This window comes from Eufriesea mexicana, unplaced genomic scaffold (genome assembly GCF_001483705.2).
Source record: "Eufriesea mexicana isolate 0111107269 unplaced genomic scaffold, ASM148370v2 scaffold143, whole genome shotgun sequence".
In the NCBI taxonomy this organism is placed as follows: domain Eukaryota; kingdom Metazoa; phylum Arthropoda; class Insecta; order Hymenoptera; family Apidae; genus Eufriesea; species Eufriesea mexicana.
The window spans coordinates 819,097-834,000 of NW_016908322.1; the positions used below are offsets into that span (position 1 = coordinate 819,097).

General features: G+C 24.1%; 4 protein-coding genes across 4 annotated transcripts in view; 3 read left to right on the forward strand and 1 right to left on the reverse strand.

The window, feature by feature from the left end:
- ABCB7 (ATP binding cassette subfamily B member 7) overlaps positions 1–3,131 on the forward strand; it is a 5,829-nt gene extending 2,698 nt beyond the window's left edge. The window contains exons 3-13 of the mRNA XM_017910729.1: positions 220–471; positions 530–737; positions 834–1,000; positions 1,084–1,362; positions 1,469–1,643; positions 1,720–1,877; positions 1,957–2,120; positions 2,191–2,320; positions 2,387–2,662; positions 2,746–3,015; positions 3,109–3,131. Of these exons, the coding sequence (XP_017766218.1) occupies positions 220–471; positions 530–737; positions 834–1,000; positions 1,084–1,362; positions 1,469–1,643; positions 1,720–1,877; positions 1,957–2,120; positions 2,191–2,320; positions 2,387–2,662; positions 2,746–2,994 (2,058 nt within the window). The 3' untranslated portion in view covers positions 2,995–3,015; positions 3,109–3,131. The remainder of the gene's footprint in view (positions 1–219; positions 472–529; positions 738–833; positions 1,001–1,083; positions 1,363–1,468; positions 1,644–1,719; positions 1,878–1,956; positions 2,121–2,190; positions 2,321–2,386; positions 2,663–2,745; positions 3,016–3,108) is intronic.
- Positions 3,132–3,907: 776 nt separating this feature from the next.
- Positions 3,908–7,743, forward strand: LOC108555207 (interaptin). Its single transcript, XM_017910751.1, has 9 exons — positions 3,908–3,969; positions 4,375–4,484; positions 4,746–4,897; positions 5,011–5,229; positions 5,294–5,413; positions 5,475–5,710; positions 5,775–5,844; positions 5,926–6,356; positions 6,465–7,743. The coding sequence occupies exons 1-9, from the start codon at positions 3,908–3,910 to the stop codon at positions 7,636–7,638; spliced, it is 2,574 nt and encodes an 857-aa protein (XP_017766240.1). The 3' UTR covers positions 7,639–7,743.
- A 1,040-nt stretch (positions 7,744–8,783) lies between these two features.
- LOC108555204 (zinc finger protein 595) lies at positions 8,784–12,636 on the forward strand. Its single transcript, XM_017910749.1, has 6 exons — positions 8,784–8,869; positions 9,525–9,905; positions 9,992–10,374; positions 10,442–10,553; positions 10,692–11,136; positions 11,229–12,636. Exons 1-6 carry the CDS (start codon positions 8,821–8,823, stop codon positions 12,634–12,636), a joined length of 2,778 nt encoding a protein of 925 aa, XP_017766238.1. The 5' UTR covers positions 8,784–8,820.
- Positions 12,637–14,461: 1,825 nt separating this feature from the next.
- The window catches only part of rasp (protein-cysteine N-palmitoyltransferase Rasp), a 2,053-nt gene continuing 1,610 nt past the window's right edge, over positions 14,462–14,904 (reverse strand). Inside the window, 2 exon segments of the mRNA XM_017910752.1 lie at positions 14,462–14,562; positions 14,690–14,904. The exon segment at positions 14,690–14,904 is cut by the window's right edge and continues 14 nt beyond it. Of these exon segments, the coding sequence (XP_017766241.1) occupies positions 14,462–14,562; positions 14,690–14,904 (316 nt within the window).

Sequence of the window (14,904 nt, forward strand, 5' to 3'; positions counted from 1 at the left end):
TAAAAATATTAATACTATTCATTAAATTTTGTTTACTTTTCCACTATTTAAAATAATAATTTCATCTATTTTTATTTTAAATTAAATATTTCTGTATTTAACAAATTATTAATATTATTTAAAAGAAAAGTAAAAGTGTTTAATAATATTTATTATTGATACTTATATTAATATAAAGTATATAAATATGTACTTAAATATTTTTTATTATTCTTCTAGTGTTGCAGTGGAAATGTCATTGATCGTATACAGAAAAAAAAGACTATGGTTCAATCAAAATCTATTGTAACTTCAGTTAAATTTCCATCAATAATTTCTGGATTTATTGGAGGGAAGTCAGGACAACAAAAAAGAGATTGTTTTCATCCTGGTGTATCTAGTTTAAGCCGTGAAAGTATTGACTTCCAAGAAGGAGAATCAGTTAAAGCTACAAATATGATTAAAGCAATGCTTAGATATATTTGGCCAAAAGTAAGTTATCTTAAATATTTAGTTAATATTATAATAATATAAATATATCTGTTTATAGGATGATCCAGAAATCCGAAAAAGAGTTAAAATGGCTGTTGGTTTACTTATTGGTGCAAAAGTTTTAAGTGTTGGTGTTCCTTTTATTTTTAAATATGCAATAGATACACTTAATACTCAACATATAGCAACTACTGGTAATGCCATGCTAAGTATGGGATCTGCACCAGAAACAGTTGCAACTGTAGCAACATCATTACTTATTGGATGTATGTAAATTGTATAAGTTATTATTATTATAGAATGAATACTTTACTTTACTAATTATTAACTGTATATATTTTATATTAACATTATTATAATAGATGGAATTGCACGTGCTGGTGCAGCTGGATTTAGTGAATTGCGAAATGCAGTATTTGCAAAAGTTGCTCAACATTCTATTCGTAAAATAGCCAAAAATGTATTTTTACATTTACATAATCTAGATATGACTTTTCACCTAGGTAGACAAACTGGAGCACTATCCAAAGTAAAATAAATTATTTTATTTTAACATTGTTTTTACATATTTATTATTTGGAGTTAATATTTATTCACTTCAAATTATTATAGACAATAGATAGAGGAAGCCGTGGTATAAATTTTATATTAAATGCTATGGTATTTAATGTTATACCCACTGTCTTCGAATTATCATTAGTCAGTACAGTATTATATTTAAAATGTGGAGGAGAATATGCAAGTATTGCTCTTAGCTGCGTCGGATTTTATACTTTATTCACATTAGCTATTACTCAGTGGCGAACAAAATTTAGAATCTTTATGAATCAAGCAGAAAATGAAGCAAGCAATAAAGCAATAGATTCACTTATCAATTATGAAACAGTAAAGGTACATTTCATAATTTATTTATTTTTGCAATTGCGATAATTATACTTCGATACAATTTTAACATTTTTATTATATAAATAATTTATTATTACATCTTTTCTGTTAGTATTTTAATAATGAAAAATTTGAAGCTGAAAGATATGATGAATCATTAAAAAAATATGAAATTGCATCACTTAAAACCAGTACAAGTTTAGCAATGCTAAATTTTGGACAAAACGCTATATTTAGTGGTGCTCTAAGTTTGATAATGGTACTAGCATCTAATAGTATTATAGAGGGTAATTTTTTAATGTTTAAAATGTCTATAATGTAAAGTATAAATATTGATATTATTTTTAAATGAAATGAATGTAGGAACCATGACAGTAGGAGATTTAGTAATGGTCAATGGACTTTTATTCCAATTGTCAGTTCCTTTAGGATTTTTGGGCTCTGTATATCGTGAAGTTAGACAAGCTCTTATAGATATGCAAACTATGTTTACTTTAATGACAATGGATACTGCAATTAAGGTACTTATATTTCATTTTAACAAGATTAAGATTTTATGAACATATAAATAATTAAATACATTTTGCAATACATTTCCAGTCTAAGGAAAATGCAATGCAGTTTAATATAAATTCAAAGAATTCAGATATTGAATTCAAAAATATTAGCTTTCAATATGTTGAAGGGAAGCCTATTTTTAAAAATATTAATTTTACCATTCCAAGTGGTAAAAAGATTGCTATTGTTGGAGGATCTGGTTGTGGGTAAGTGTGGAGTGTAATGTACATAATTTATATAAAAGTAAAATATTATTTAATTATACATGCTTTTTAGTAAAACTACATTAGTGAGATTATTGTATCGATTTTTTGAACCACAATCTGGAGGTGTTTATATAAATGGACATAATATTCAAGATATTGATTTAGATACTTTAAGAAAATCTATAGCTATTGTCCCTCAGGTAATAAGATTAAAAAATATGTCAGTAATATATACTTGTAATATTAAAATCAATAAACAATTTTAGGATACTGTCCTTTTTCATGAAAGTATCTTTTATAATTTGCATTATGGTAATTTATCAAAATCTAAGGAGGATGTTTTTGAAGCTGCCAAAATGGCAAATTTGCACAATTCTATACTTAAATGGCCAAAAGGATACGATACACCTGTTGGAGAACGTGGTTTAAAATTAAGTGGTGGTGAAAAGCAGCGAGTAGCAATTGCTAGAGCGATTTTAAAAAACAGTCCAATATTAATTTTTGATGAAGCCACATCATCTTTAGATTCTATTACAGAACATGTTCGTTTCTATCATATATTAAATGTTACATATATTTAACCATGATATACTACATATATTTAACCATGATATAATATTTACAGAATATTCTTGAAGCATTACGCAGAGCAACCGCTGGTCGGACTTCTATTGTTATAGCCCATCGATTATCTACCGTTATGGATTCAGATGAAATTTTAGTATTAGATAATGGTAATTTAATTGACAGAGGAACTCATGATTCTTTATTAGCTATGCCAAATTCTTTATACAGCAAATTATGGGAAACACAACATATAGGAATACTTAAACATCCTCAAGAAAAAGATAACTGTAGAACTCCAGGAGTTTGAGACAAATTGTAAAATACACAGGTAATAATATCTGTACAATTTTGAATTTGAAATAATAAATCTATATTTTAAACATATAGAAAATATTCTGAGCTAAGAAAGGTTTTTATTTAGGTAATGTTTCACATTTGGCACAATTTAATAAAACAATTTGAAAAATATTTAAAAACAAGTTGATTTGATAAAATAAATCTACCTAATTGTCTCAACCCAGTTTTAATATAGAATTAAAATCACTGAAATTTAAACAATTATTATTTATTGTATTATTGTATATTATAAACTCAACTAGTAACAATAAATTAGGAAAATCATTAATAATAATTTCATTTATTTCTATCTAAATATGTTTAAAACTATCTGTATAAATAAAAAATTTGTAACTAATATAACTAATAATTAGTAATTAATTAATAATTGTAACTAATAATTAGTAATGTATGTGCATTATATGTAGCAGTAAATAACTGCCAAAAATTAAATGTCTCTGATTACAGCTTTGAAATATAATTACACGTTTGAAGATTATGATAAAAAAGTTAAAATAAAAAATAAATAAAGATTATTATACTTTTTTATTATATGCATATGGAAAATTAACAGAAAATACTCTCATACTATTTATAAATATTTTTAAGTAAAATCAAAATGAAAAACCTTTTACATATATACTTTCATTTTCATTTATCACTTATAAAATATATATTTATATATTGTTATTTAATCATAGTTCTTTAATTATGTACAATTTCAAACAACATTGATTAGGGAAATGTTGTGCATTTGTTACCTTGGAGACCAGTTAAAAACAACTATGGAAGCTGATTAGTCTTCAATAAGTTTGAAAAATAAAATAATAATTTGTGTTTATACGAAACTATGCTAGTTGTGATGTAGAATTTGCAAATAAAAAATGCAAACTGAAGTTCCTACATTACCTGTAGTACACTTCAATGCCTATAAGAATCTCAATAGGTAATCACAGTACTCAACAATTCATAAGTATATTCACTTATATATTTTTAGAATTTTTATTTTAGATATTGCAATAATATATGTTTAGCCAGAAATTAAAGTAAATATTTCATATTATTATAAGAATATTTAAAGCCAGTAGACTTCAAAATGATTATTTTCAAAAATGATAACATATTTATATAAAATATATAAAATATTTATAACAAATATTCCAGTTAGTTGTATTATATATGTATTGTTTTAGAACTTAATCCACTTTATTTCATTTAATTTTCTTAATATGTATTATATCTGTAAATTTTGTTTTTATTGTATTTTTAAACTGTATCTTGATATACTTCTACTATGAATAGAAAGTATTTACTACTATGAATTCTTAAAAATCGTACATATAATTTACAGAAAACAAAATTCTAACTTAGGAAGACCATCAGTGGAAACAAAAGTTAATTCATCTGACAAAAATGTAGCATATTTTTCATCTAAGAAAAAGAATTTACACCCTTTACTTGGTTTGTATTAAAATTTCAGTAAGAATTAATTTGATACTTCATTTTTCAATGTTTATTCTTTGTTATGCTATCCTATTATTAAAAGATTTAACCTTTTTCTTATAGCACATATACCAGTTTTTGTATATTTTCAATTTAATCTAATATAAACGTCAATTTCATTATTGTCATTGTTCTTAACATTAGAAATTAACAACATTTGAATATATACAATCTGTGAATATATAGAACAGTCTTTTAATATTAACATTCAACATACAGGACAGCCATATCAAAGTAATGTTCAACATCATTCTTCTTTAGAACAATCGAAGCTTAAAAAAAATAGTATTGAACAGGGAGTTGTATCTGCAAAAATGTTGCGCATTAAAGAATTGCAAAATCAGTTGGCTGATGCACACTATCAATTAAATGTAATAACATTAAATATAGTACCATGTAAATTTAAATTGTTCTGAAATTCAAGTATACATTACAATTATATGTTAATTACAGGCATACTCAATGCAATTATATATTTTCACAGGAATTAGCAAATGAAAACAAATTATTGAAAGCATTACAGAAGAGACAAGATTCTGCATTAAAACGTTATGAAGGAACAAATGCTGAACTTCCACGAATTATTAATTCTCATCATGAAGAATTGAGAGTACTTCAGACAAAGTACAAAAGGTTAAAAACTTTACAAAAGGAAACATGTGATTTATTAAAAGAAAAGCAAAATGAGCTTCAACAGTTACAGGTAAATATTAATATAATATTTTCAAATACAGAATAATACTCAATAGTTGCTTGCTATTTTTTAGTCACAAAATAAACATTTATTACAACTTAGTAAAGACCGTAATTTGGGAGAGAGGGAAAAATTACAATTAGAAGTTTCTGATTTAAATCATAGAATACAACAACAACAAGATACTATACAGGTAACTTAATATTTGCATATAATTTGTTATATAATATTTATGTACTCAATTATTTTATTAGACACTACATAAAAAACTGGCTCTTGAAACTAAAAGTTTAAAACAGCAATTACATCTAGAAATTTCTAAGCGAAAAGAAACCCAAAAATATTTAAATGAAAAAACAGAAAAATTAAAAACTTTAGAAAATTTATTAGACAACAGAGAACGAAGATTATATTATAGTGGACAATTATTGCTTCCTGATAAAAACCGACGTTTTGGCACACAATCTCTTACAAACTTAAGAGATATTAGGTATGTGAAAAACATAATACTAAACTAATCATTTTTTTCACACTTTTTCAATAACTCCTTTTAGCTCATCAAATCCATTAAAATTATCAGATAAAAACAAAAAGTGGCAAACAGATGTTCAAAAATACAGTTTGGTAAAGATTAACTATATTACATGATTTTTCAATATTTATATTTTCTTCAATTTTTATTCAATTTGTTTTGATAACTTTTAGCCTTTGCTTCATACATCTGAGTTAAATGATAAAAATATCAAAATAGGTGAAATGATAAATCCAAATCAAACTGCAGATTGTACAAAATCTGAAACAATGACAAATTTAGAACAAGTACGAAGGTATCGTCTTCAAAAATCACCATACAAAAATATGTTAAATAATCCGGAAGAACAATCTAAAGAATTAGACAGCCCGATAAATGAAAATTCAAAACAATTAGAACAACAACAAAAAGAAATTCAGAAATATCAAATAAGTGGAAATAAATTTAGAAAAATGTATAACAATCGAAAATATCATAATTTTAATAAATTATTAGAGAAAGAACTTGTTGATTCATCTGAAGATAGTGAAAGTGAAAATGAAAATGAAAATGATAAAGATAATTACGTAAATGTATCTAGTAACTCTAAACAATTGCATACAAGGTTCGGACAATTTAAAATATATCTTTTTTACTTGCCTATACTAATTATTTATTTGTATATATTATATAATATATGTACTTAATTATAACATATTTTATTATCTTTTAGATTAATTAGTAGTGCAGATGACACTTCAGATTCAAAGGAATTAAGATTTCCTAATTGTAAATATAGAGATAAATTAAAAGTTTTGGTAAAGGAGAGAGAAAATTCTTATGGAAGTGATTCAGAATTAGAATCTGAGATACGAAAACAGCCATTGAAACAATATCTGTCAATGAATCATCAAAATGATACACTTCACTTAATTTCATCTGTCTGTAATAATCAAATTCATTATGATTCTGATAAAGAAATAGAAAAATTAACAACTTCTTCAAAAAATATTTTGAATGGATCACAAAATCTTTATCAGAATTTAATTGATGACGTACATATGCAAGCTAAAAATGTAGAGGAGCAAAATATATATGCCCAATATGATATAAAAAGTATTGAAATGGATTATAAAAATTCAGAAAATATAGAAAACTACGTGTTTGAACAAAATGCATCTGAAGTACAAGAATATAGTAATGAAAGTATAACCAAAGATGATCCTAAAAGTGAATCATTATTACAAACATATTCTAAACCTGAGCATAATATATTGTTCACAACTAATAACATAAAATCAGTAGATATTACATCAGAAATATCACATATAAATGATTCTATTATTAATGATTCGCAACGAAAATCTTCTACGAAAAACTTATTAAATTTTTCAAAGAATTTGGATAAAACAACAACAAACAGAGCAGACACAACAGAAATAGGAATAACAAGCAAAAATATATTTCTTCAAAACTATAATTTAGAAACAAAGAATAAATTAAATAAACAAGAATTAGATAAAAAATTGGAAAGTATTGATATGGTTTCGTATGATGTCCAATCTCTTGATAATAATTTAGTTCGTGATATACTGACTGATGTTAGTACTACAACTGAAAATAATGTTAAAACAAAAATAACTAATTATAACAAAGAGAAGTTACTAGCATCAATGAAAGCTATTGATGATAATGAAAATATTGAATTTTTAAACCCAGAATATGAAAAACATGGTGTAATAGTTAAAAAACAAATAACAGAAAATGTATACTATGATTTACCATCTCACATGAAGAAAAAGCAAGACATTATTAAAGATATATTTGACACTGATGTAATAAAAAACGAATCAACTGATAGTTGTAATAAATTACGTGAAAATGTAAATGAACAAGAAGAATACTGAAGTACTTGCAAAGTCATAGTGAAAACATAAACTGTTCAAATAATCTTAGTATGTATTATATTTTTTTTTATAATACAAACATTACTAACACACACACGCGCGCGCGCGCGCACACACACACACACACACACACACACACACACACACGCACGCACGTGTATATCTCTATTTTATGAGAGGTTAGAAACTTTTTAGTTAATGCAATAAAATATTTAAGAATATATTACAAAAACTTTGTATTCCTTTTGCCTTAATTTTAGTCTAAGTTTTAACAGATGTATATTATTTTATATATAGTGTATTATTTATTAATAGTTTAAATTTTAGTATTTTTTGATCATTATTAAGTTTCACAGTTAAATTCATATCTTATACTCACTAGTCATTTAGTTTGTATATTTAATTATAATAAAGAAATAATAACATATAATAAATAAATTATCCTGAAATATATTAAGTTAAGTACATAATTAAAATCATATTCACAATTTGTAATTGCATACTTATAAAAATATCTGTGTCATTTTTTGACTTTTTATGAAATTAATAAAATTTATCACAGTAACAATATTATATAGCTATAATTGAATATTATTTATTCAAAAACATATTTTAATAGAGAAATCTATATGTATCTAAAGAAACCGTATATAAATATACTCAAAACTAGGCTGTTATACTTTATTTTACACGACATTCAATATTATCTATATAAGAGTTGCTTATTTGTCAAATCGATTAACTTCAAGAAACAAAAAATAAAAATTTCAAAAATTAAAAAATTAAAAATCGAGTGCTTTCATACGCAAATTTCAGAAAATTCAAAAATTTGATTACTTTAGCCTATGAAAGGCTCATATGTATGTATGTATACATATATTTATATATATATAATTATAAATGATTATAAGAAAATAGAAATTTTGCATGTTTTAATTATTCTTTGTTATATAAATGAGGTGAAAGTTAATTTCTAGAAATATAACATTTTAAATTGTATCTAAATAAATACAAGATTTTTGTTCTATATTTCACATGCATATACAAAATATTCGTTTTACAGATTGGCAATACTGTTTTCAGGATTGACAAGAAAGGAAGCAAACAAGGAAGCAACAAAAAGGAACCTGTTGTGCACAGAAGGCAGTGGAATGAAGACACGCCGCGAATACGAATGCCATAATGAACACCAAAACAAATCATGAATTTACTTCTAATTCATATAACGGAGGTACTTGTTTATTAATTTCAACTAATTAAAATTTTCATCTCGTAGATGTAATAATAATAATAGTAAAATATGCACTTTATTAAGAACATAGTAAAGATGAATTGAAAAACCGTCTGCTGGGCGTCCTTATGGCGTCTGCTAGAATGACGCTAGAAAAACAATTTAATTTTCATACATAAGAGAGCTGAAAATTATTTTTCTGATTATACATACATATATTTTGTATACTAAAAACGGAATAATTTTTGACTATTTTTGTAATATAACGATATTAAGTGTTTTTTTGAAAGACTGTCATATGTCACAATGTTAATAAGAATCAATATTTATTGTTGTAGAATGAATGATAATACTTAACATAATAAATAAAATGAAGACATATTATTTAAACTTTTTAAAGGAAGTTGAAAACTTATTGTATATATTTATGTGTTTTATAATGTTTTATAATGTGAATAACTACATCTTAATTAATAAAAAATACAAGTTTAATACTTCAATTAATTGCTATTCATTTTTATTGTATAAATTGATTTGTTTTATGAAATATATATATAAACTAATTTTTCATGGATATAAAGAAGTGAAAAAATTAAATAAAATTTGTTAGAAATATAATAAAATTATTTCATTTTGCAATAATGAATATTTTTAGGTATGATGGGAAGTGATAGTCCAGCTGCGTTATTAGATATGCTTGCAGAAGTTGCATCTCAAACATTGCACTCAGAAAAAAAACATAGTAAATCATTATTACCATCACAATGCAAGTCAAAAACAAATTGTGCGAAGAGAAAGGCTCATGAATTATTCTTTAATGTGCCACAGCTTTTATCTATGCCTGCATCACAATTAGTTAAACAGTTTTCTATTTTTACAAGTGATGAATTAAAAAGGCAATACTCATATACATGTGCTCTTGTTATTGGATGTGGTCAAAAATATACTAGTTTTGCAAGTGAAGGAAGAGCAAGAATGTCTATCAAGGCACATTTAGCAGAACATTTAGAATACTTAAAAACTAATAAAGAAGCCTGTAAGTAAAAATTATAATATTTATCTATGCTTAAGAACGAAAAAGTTATTATATGTTGATCATAGTAGAAAAATTATATTTTATAGATAAAACTTTTACTGCAAAGTCAGTAAGTTATAAAAATTATAAAACAAGTCCTCAAAGTAAAAAAAGCAGGTTACAACAATCACGAAAACCACAGGAAACATTAAATAAAGAAAATAAGAATGTTATTACAGAAAAATCTACAAATTATTTAAGAAATATTCTATTAAATGATTCTACCTTTAAAGAATTAGATAAAATCAAAAATGTTGAAAAAATAGAAAATTCTAAAAAGTTACATAATTCTGAACAAAAAGACACAGACAGAATGGATTTTAAAGTTCTTGGTGATCATAGTTATTTTGAACGTTTGAAAGATGAAATTCCTAATAAGAAAGAAACACTATCCTTCAATAATTCTCTTGAAAATACAACAGATGATAATGTAAGTATAAATATAAAATATAAGTACAAAATTTATAAATTTTAGATACAATTCTTTTTTCCTATAGATTGTACTTATGGTTGTTGGCACTGACAGTGTTCATATGAAAGAATATCCACGTATTAATAAGAAAATGTCAGAAAAAATCAATCAGAAATCTGAAGCAATTTATGTACCAGGTAAATGTATAAAATATATAAAATATCTATTATATTTGAGTACCCTTTGTACATGCATGTATTATTTATATAAATTTATCTATTTATATAACTATATAAAATTTATATATAATGTAAATATTTTAATTTATTTTTTAGGGATATCATGGTCAGCTGAAAATGATGAGAAAAGTACAGAAATTATAACTAGTAAACCCAAAGGAAAGGCAAAATTTATAGGTACTAGTAAAGAGGAAAGAGAAATGGCATTAGCTTTTATGGATCGTATAAAGAAAAAAGGAAATCCAACAGGTAGCAATCTTGAATGTCGAATTTGTAATCCACCACGAAGCTTTACAGCACCTACAACATTGGTGTCTCACTATCGCAGTCATGCTGGAATAAAACCATATGAATGTCGTATATGTAGAGCAGTTTTTACAAGAAGGCATAGCTTAAAATACCACATGCTAATTCATCAAAATCAAACGCGATTCACATGTGCTGACTGTGGAAAAAAATTTAGACATCCATCGCACTTTAGAGAACATCGACGTAGACATACCGGAGAAGCACCATTCGGATGCGATGATTGTGGACAACGGTAAGCAAAATGTAGACTATAATACATTGTCGATACTTAGAGTACATAAAATATACAATTCTTTCTTCAAAAAAAAATATTATGTTATTCAGATTTAAAACTAGAAATACTTACAAACGACATTTAAAAACGAGGCATGGAAAAGTTCTAACAACTACTGGAGAGTTGTTATATCTTTCAGAAGAAGATTTTCAGAAAGTTCGTACCAACAGGAAAAAAAAGAATAACGCAAATAAAGATCATATAATAGATGAGGGTGTAATTGCAACAAAAACAATAATAAATTGTCAAAATGATAATGATCAACTGCAAAATACTGCAACTGAGGAATACATTATAAATAATGATTCTATTGGTAGTGATAAAAATTGGGAATCAAGTGATACAATACAAATTATTAAAAATTGTTTTGAAACTTATGAGGTTTGTTCGGAATCTCATTTAAATAAGACTGAATCTGTAGAGACTGAATTACCTATAGAAAATAGAATTTCTAACAGAGATGAAAATATTTTACCAGATGAATATGCAGATAAAGTGCAAGATAAATCGCCACAGTTGCAAAGTGCTTCTTATATTAAGTTAGAAATAATTAAAGATGGAAATAATCAAATTATATGTCAAGATAACGCGTGTCAACCTGAAATAATTTATCACAATATAAATGAAACACCATCATATATCAAAGTAGAATATAGCAACTTAGTTGATGATACAGAAGAAGAGAACTTCAAATTTTCAGAACATCAAATTAAAAATCCCATACAAATAATTAATGGAACAGAAAATTATTTTAATGATGACTCCAATAATTCTATAAGTGAACAAACAAAATTAATACAAGTAAATAGGCATGTTAAAACAAAGAAAGAAGATAGCAATAAACATATAATCTTCACTCAGGAACATATAAAATATGAAAAAGGAAACAATGATATTACTACCCTCAATTGTAAGTCTCTTCAAGAAATGGAAAGCCATGAAGTAGCTGTGTCAGAAGATTTAATAGATATAAATACCTTGCAAGAAATTAATCAAATTACTAATAAAACAACGAGTGCAGATATCATAATAAATCAAAATAAAGATTGTCTATTACATGAAGACAAAAAATTAGGTAATTATCAAGCAGTTATTGCAAATTTAATAAAGAATCGAGCAATTACATCTTCAAATTATGTTTCTGAAAAAGATAAATTATTATTAAATCAAGCTGAACAATGTTTATACATTCATCATGAACCATTAACTAGTATAATAGTACAAAATAAATGCATCAATATATTTCCACAAACTCAATCAAAAATACAATTAAATAAAAATAAAAAGTTTACATTTTTGAATAAACATATGCAAGCAATTAATGTAAAGCAAAATGGTAATCAAAATACAATTTTATTATTAGCTAATAATACATTACAAAACAATGTCTTTAAAATAGATGAAAATAACACTGCCAATAATGAAATTAAAAAACAAACATTTGAAAAAAGTAAGTAAAATTTATATAACTTAAGTTCTTAAATTTTTTCTAAATCAAATATGTCAATTTCTATAGAAATAGTTTTAATAAAAATACATTTGTAGTATACATGATACTAAAATAAAACTTTGAGTTTCTGCATATGTAAATATTAGAAGAAATGTAGATTTAATAATCTTTTATTATCTGGAGAAAGAGATTTCAATATATACAAAAATAATACTGCAAAAAAGAATAAATTTAATAACATATTTTTACATGATTTTAGTCGTGTGAAATACAGTATTAATATAGCTTTGATATATAATAATGTTAAAAAAGTGAATAAAAATGCATTTATTGTTTTCAAGTGAAATAAAGTTATTTTTAAAGTTGTTCAGTATATAACTAATTATTTCCAAAAACAAATTATGTTACAAAATCTTTCTTAAGCATTCCAGGTATTAAAATCGAAAACAATTCTTTATCACAATCTTATATGTATATATTAACAAATTAATTAGCTAAAGTTATTAGTTAAGTATATAAATACGAAATATAGGTACTTAATAACAATAATTTTGTTAGTGTGCCAAATATTGGAAAGTTTAGTACAAATTCATAATTTGCTTAGCAAAACAGAAATTTGAAGTATCAGTGATTTTTTGAGTTTTCATATATTTTGTATAAATGTGTTACAGAAGTATTGCTTATCATGTTTTATATTTGTTTCAAACGATTATTTCTTTTTGTAGCATACTGGTTTATACATATACAAATTATGTTTTTGTCACAAACTGTATCACTGTGTATAAACAGTGTATAATTTCAATGTTATTTTTAAATATTCCGAAATACTTCTGTTTTCAATTATCGCTCAAAAATGTCTTCCATAAAAATTTAAGGATTTTTGGCATTACATTTCTGACATTTTCTTATAAAAAATATATAAATATATAAACAATTTGTAGATATTAATGATTATGTTTAAGAAATAACATAGAATATTAAATATATTTACAGAAATTAGTTTAATAATTTATATTGTAGCATTTTGTTGCAAAGAAGAAGCACTAGGGATATAATTTATAAAACACATTTACAATAGACATATTAAGTTTGAAACATTATATGTAGATGACTTTTCAAAATTTTTATTTATTGAAACGATTATAAATGCAAATGTTAAATTACCTAAAAGTCAATAGTCTTAAGTAACAATTTCAAACATTTTATTGCTTAAAACTTAATATTGTTAAATACATAAAATCTGTATCATTTTTTTTTTCTAATAATGAAGTACAAGTAAATTTTTCTAAGAAAAATATATTTTAATACAGCATGTCTACTATTATAATTATAAAAGTTTTAGACTTTATTACATTAAGTCTTATAACATTAAGATATATAAAGGTTTCAAAAATATAAATGTGTATGTCTTAAAGTACATAAATAAGATAGGAACATTTATTGTAACTCTGTAGAAATATGTAAACAAATAAATTGATTAATATTATATAAAATATAAAAATAAAATTTAAAAATTATTTTTGCAAACATTTATATATTTGAAATATAATGTGCCTTGTACGTATTATACAGTTGATTATTAATATAAAATAAATATAATAGCGATTATATAAAAAATATTCACACATAACTTTGTACTAATTTTTTATTATCATTTGTAATAAATGCTAAAGGTTTATAATACATGTTAATGTGAAAAATAATTTTAGTTATGTATTGTATTTTTATACTCATTTTGTACTTAAATAATAAACTATTTAAAAATTATTTGATAATATAATTATGAATAAAATACATTTTCTCAAAATATTTTATACTCTAGTGTAGAAGTCTCTATTTCGAATATTTTTGTAATTCCCAATTTTTTATATCTGTAGAAACTTGACAACAGCAATAAAGGAAGAAGAGTAAATCAAATGTGTTATACCATGCATCTGTAATAAAAAATTATATAAAAATTAAAAATAAATATCTCTGAAATCCACAAAAAATTTGTGTGATGAATTTGTTCATTTTAAAATACAATATTTTTAAATATTTTAATTTACAATAAAATGGTACCATGTAATATTCTATAGATGTAAATATTTCCAATTTCTTCTCCAACGAAGAAGTAAAAATTAGATATTACTGACATAGCCAATAAAGGACTTGTTAAGATGCAATTAAATCGTCTGATATTTGTTTGTGATAAGTATTTTTTTCGTAAATTTAAATAATATTTATATTTTCCAATTGATTTAATTAAACTTTCAACATTTAATCCTATAAAATTC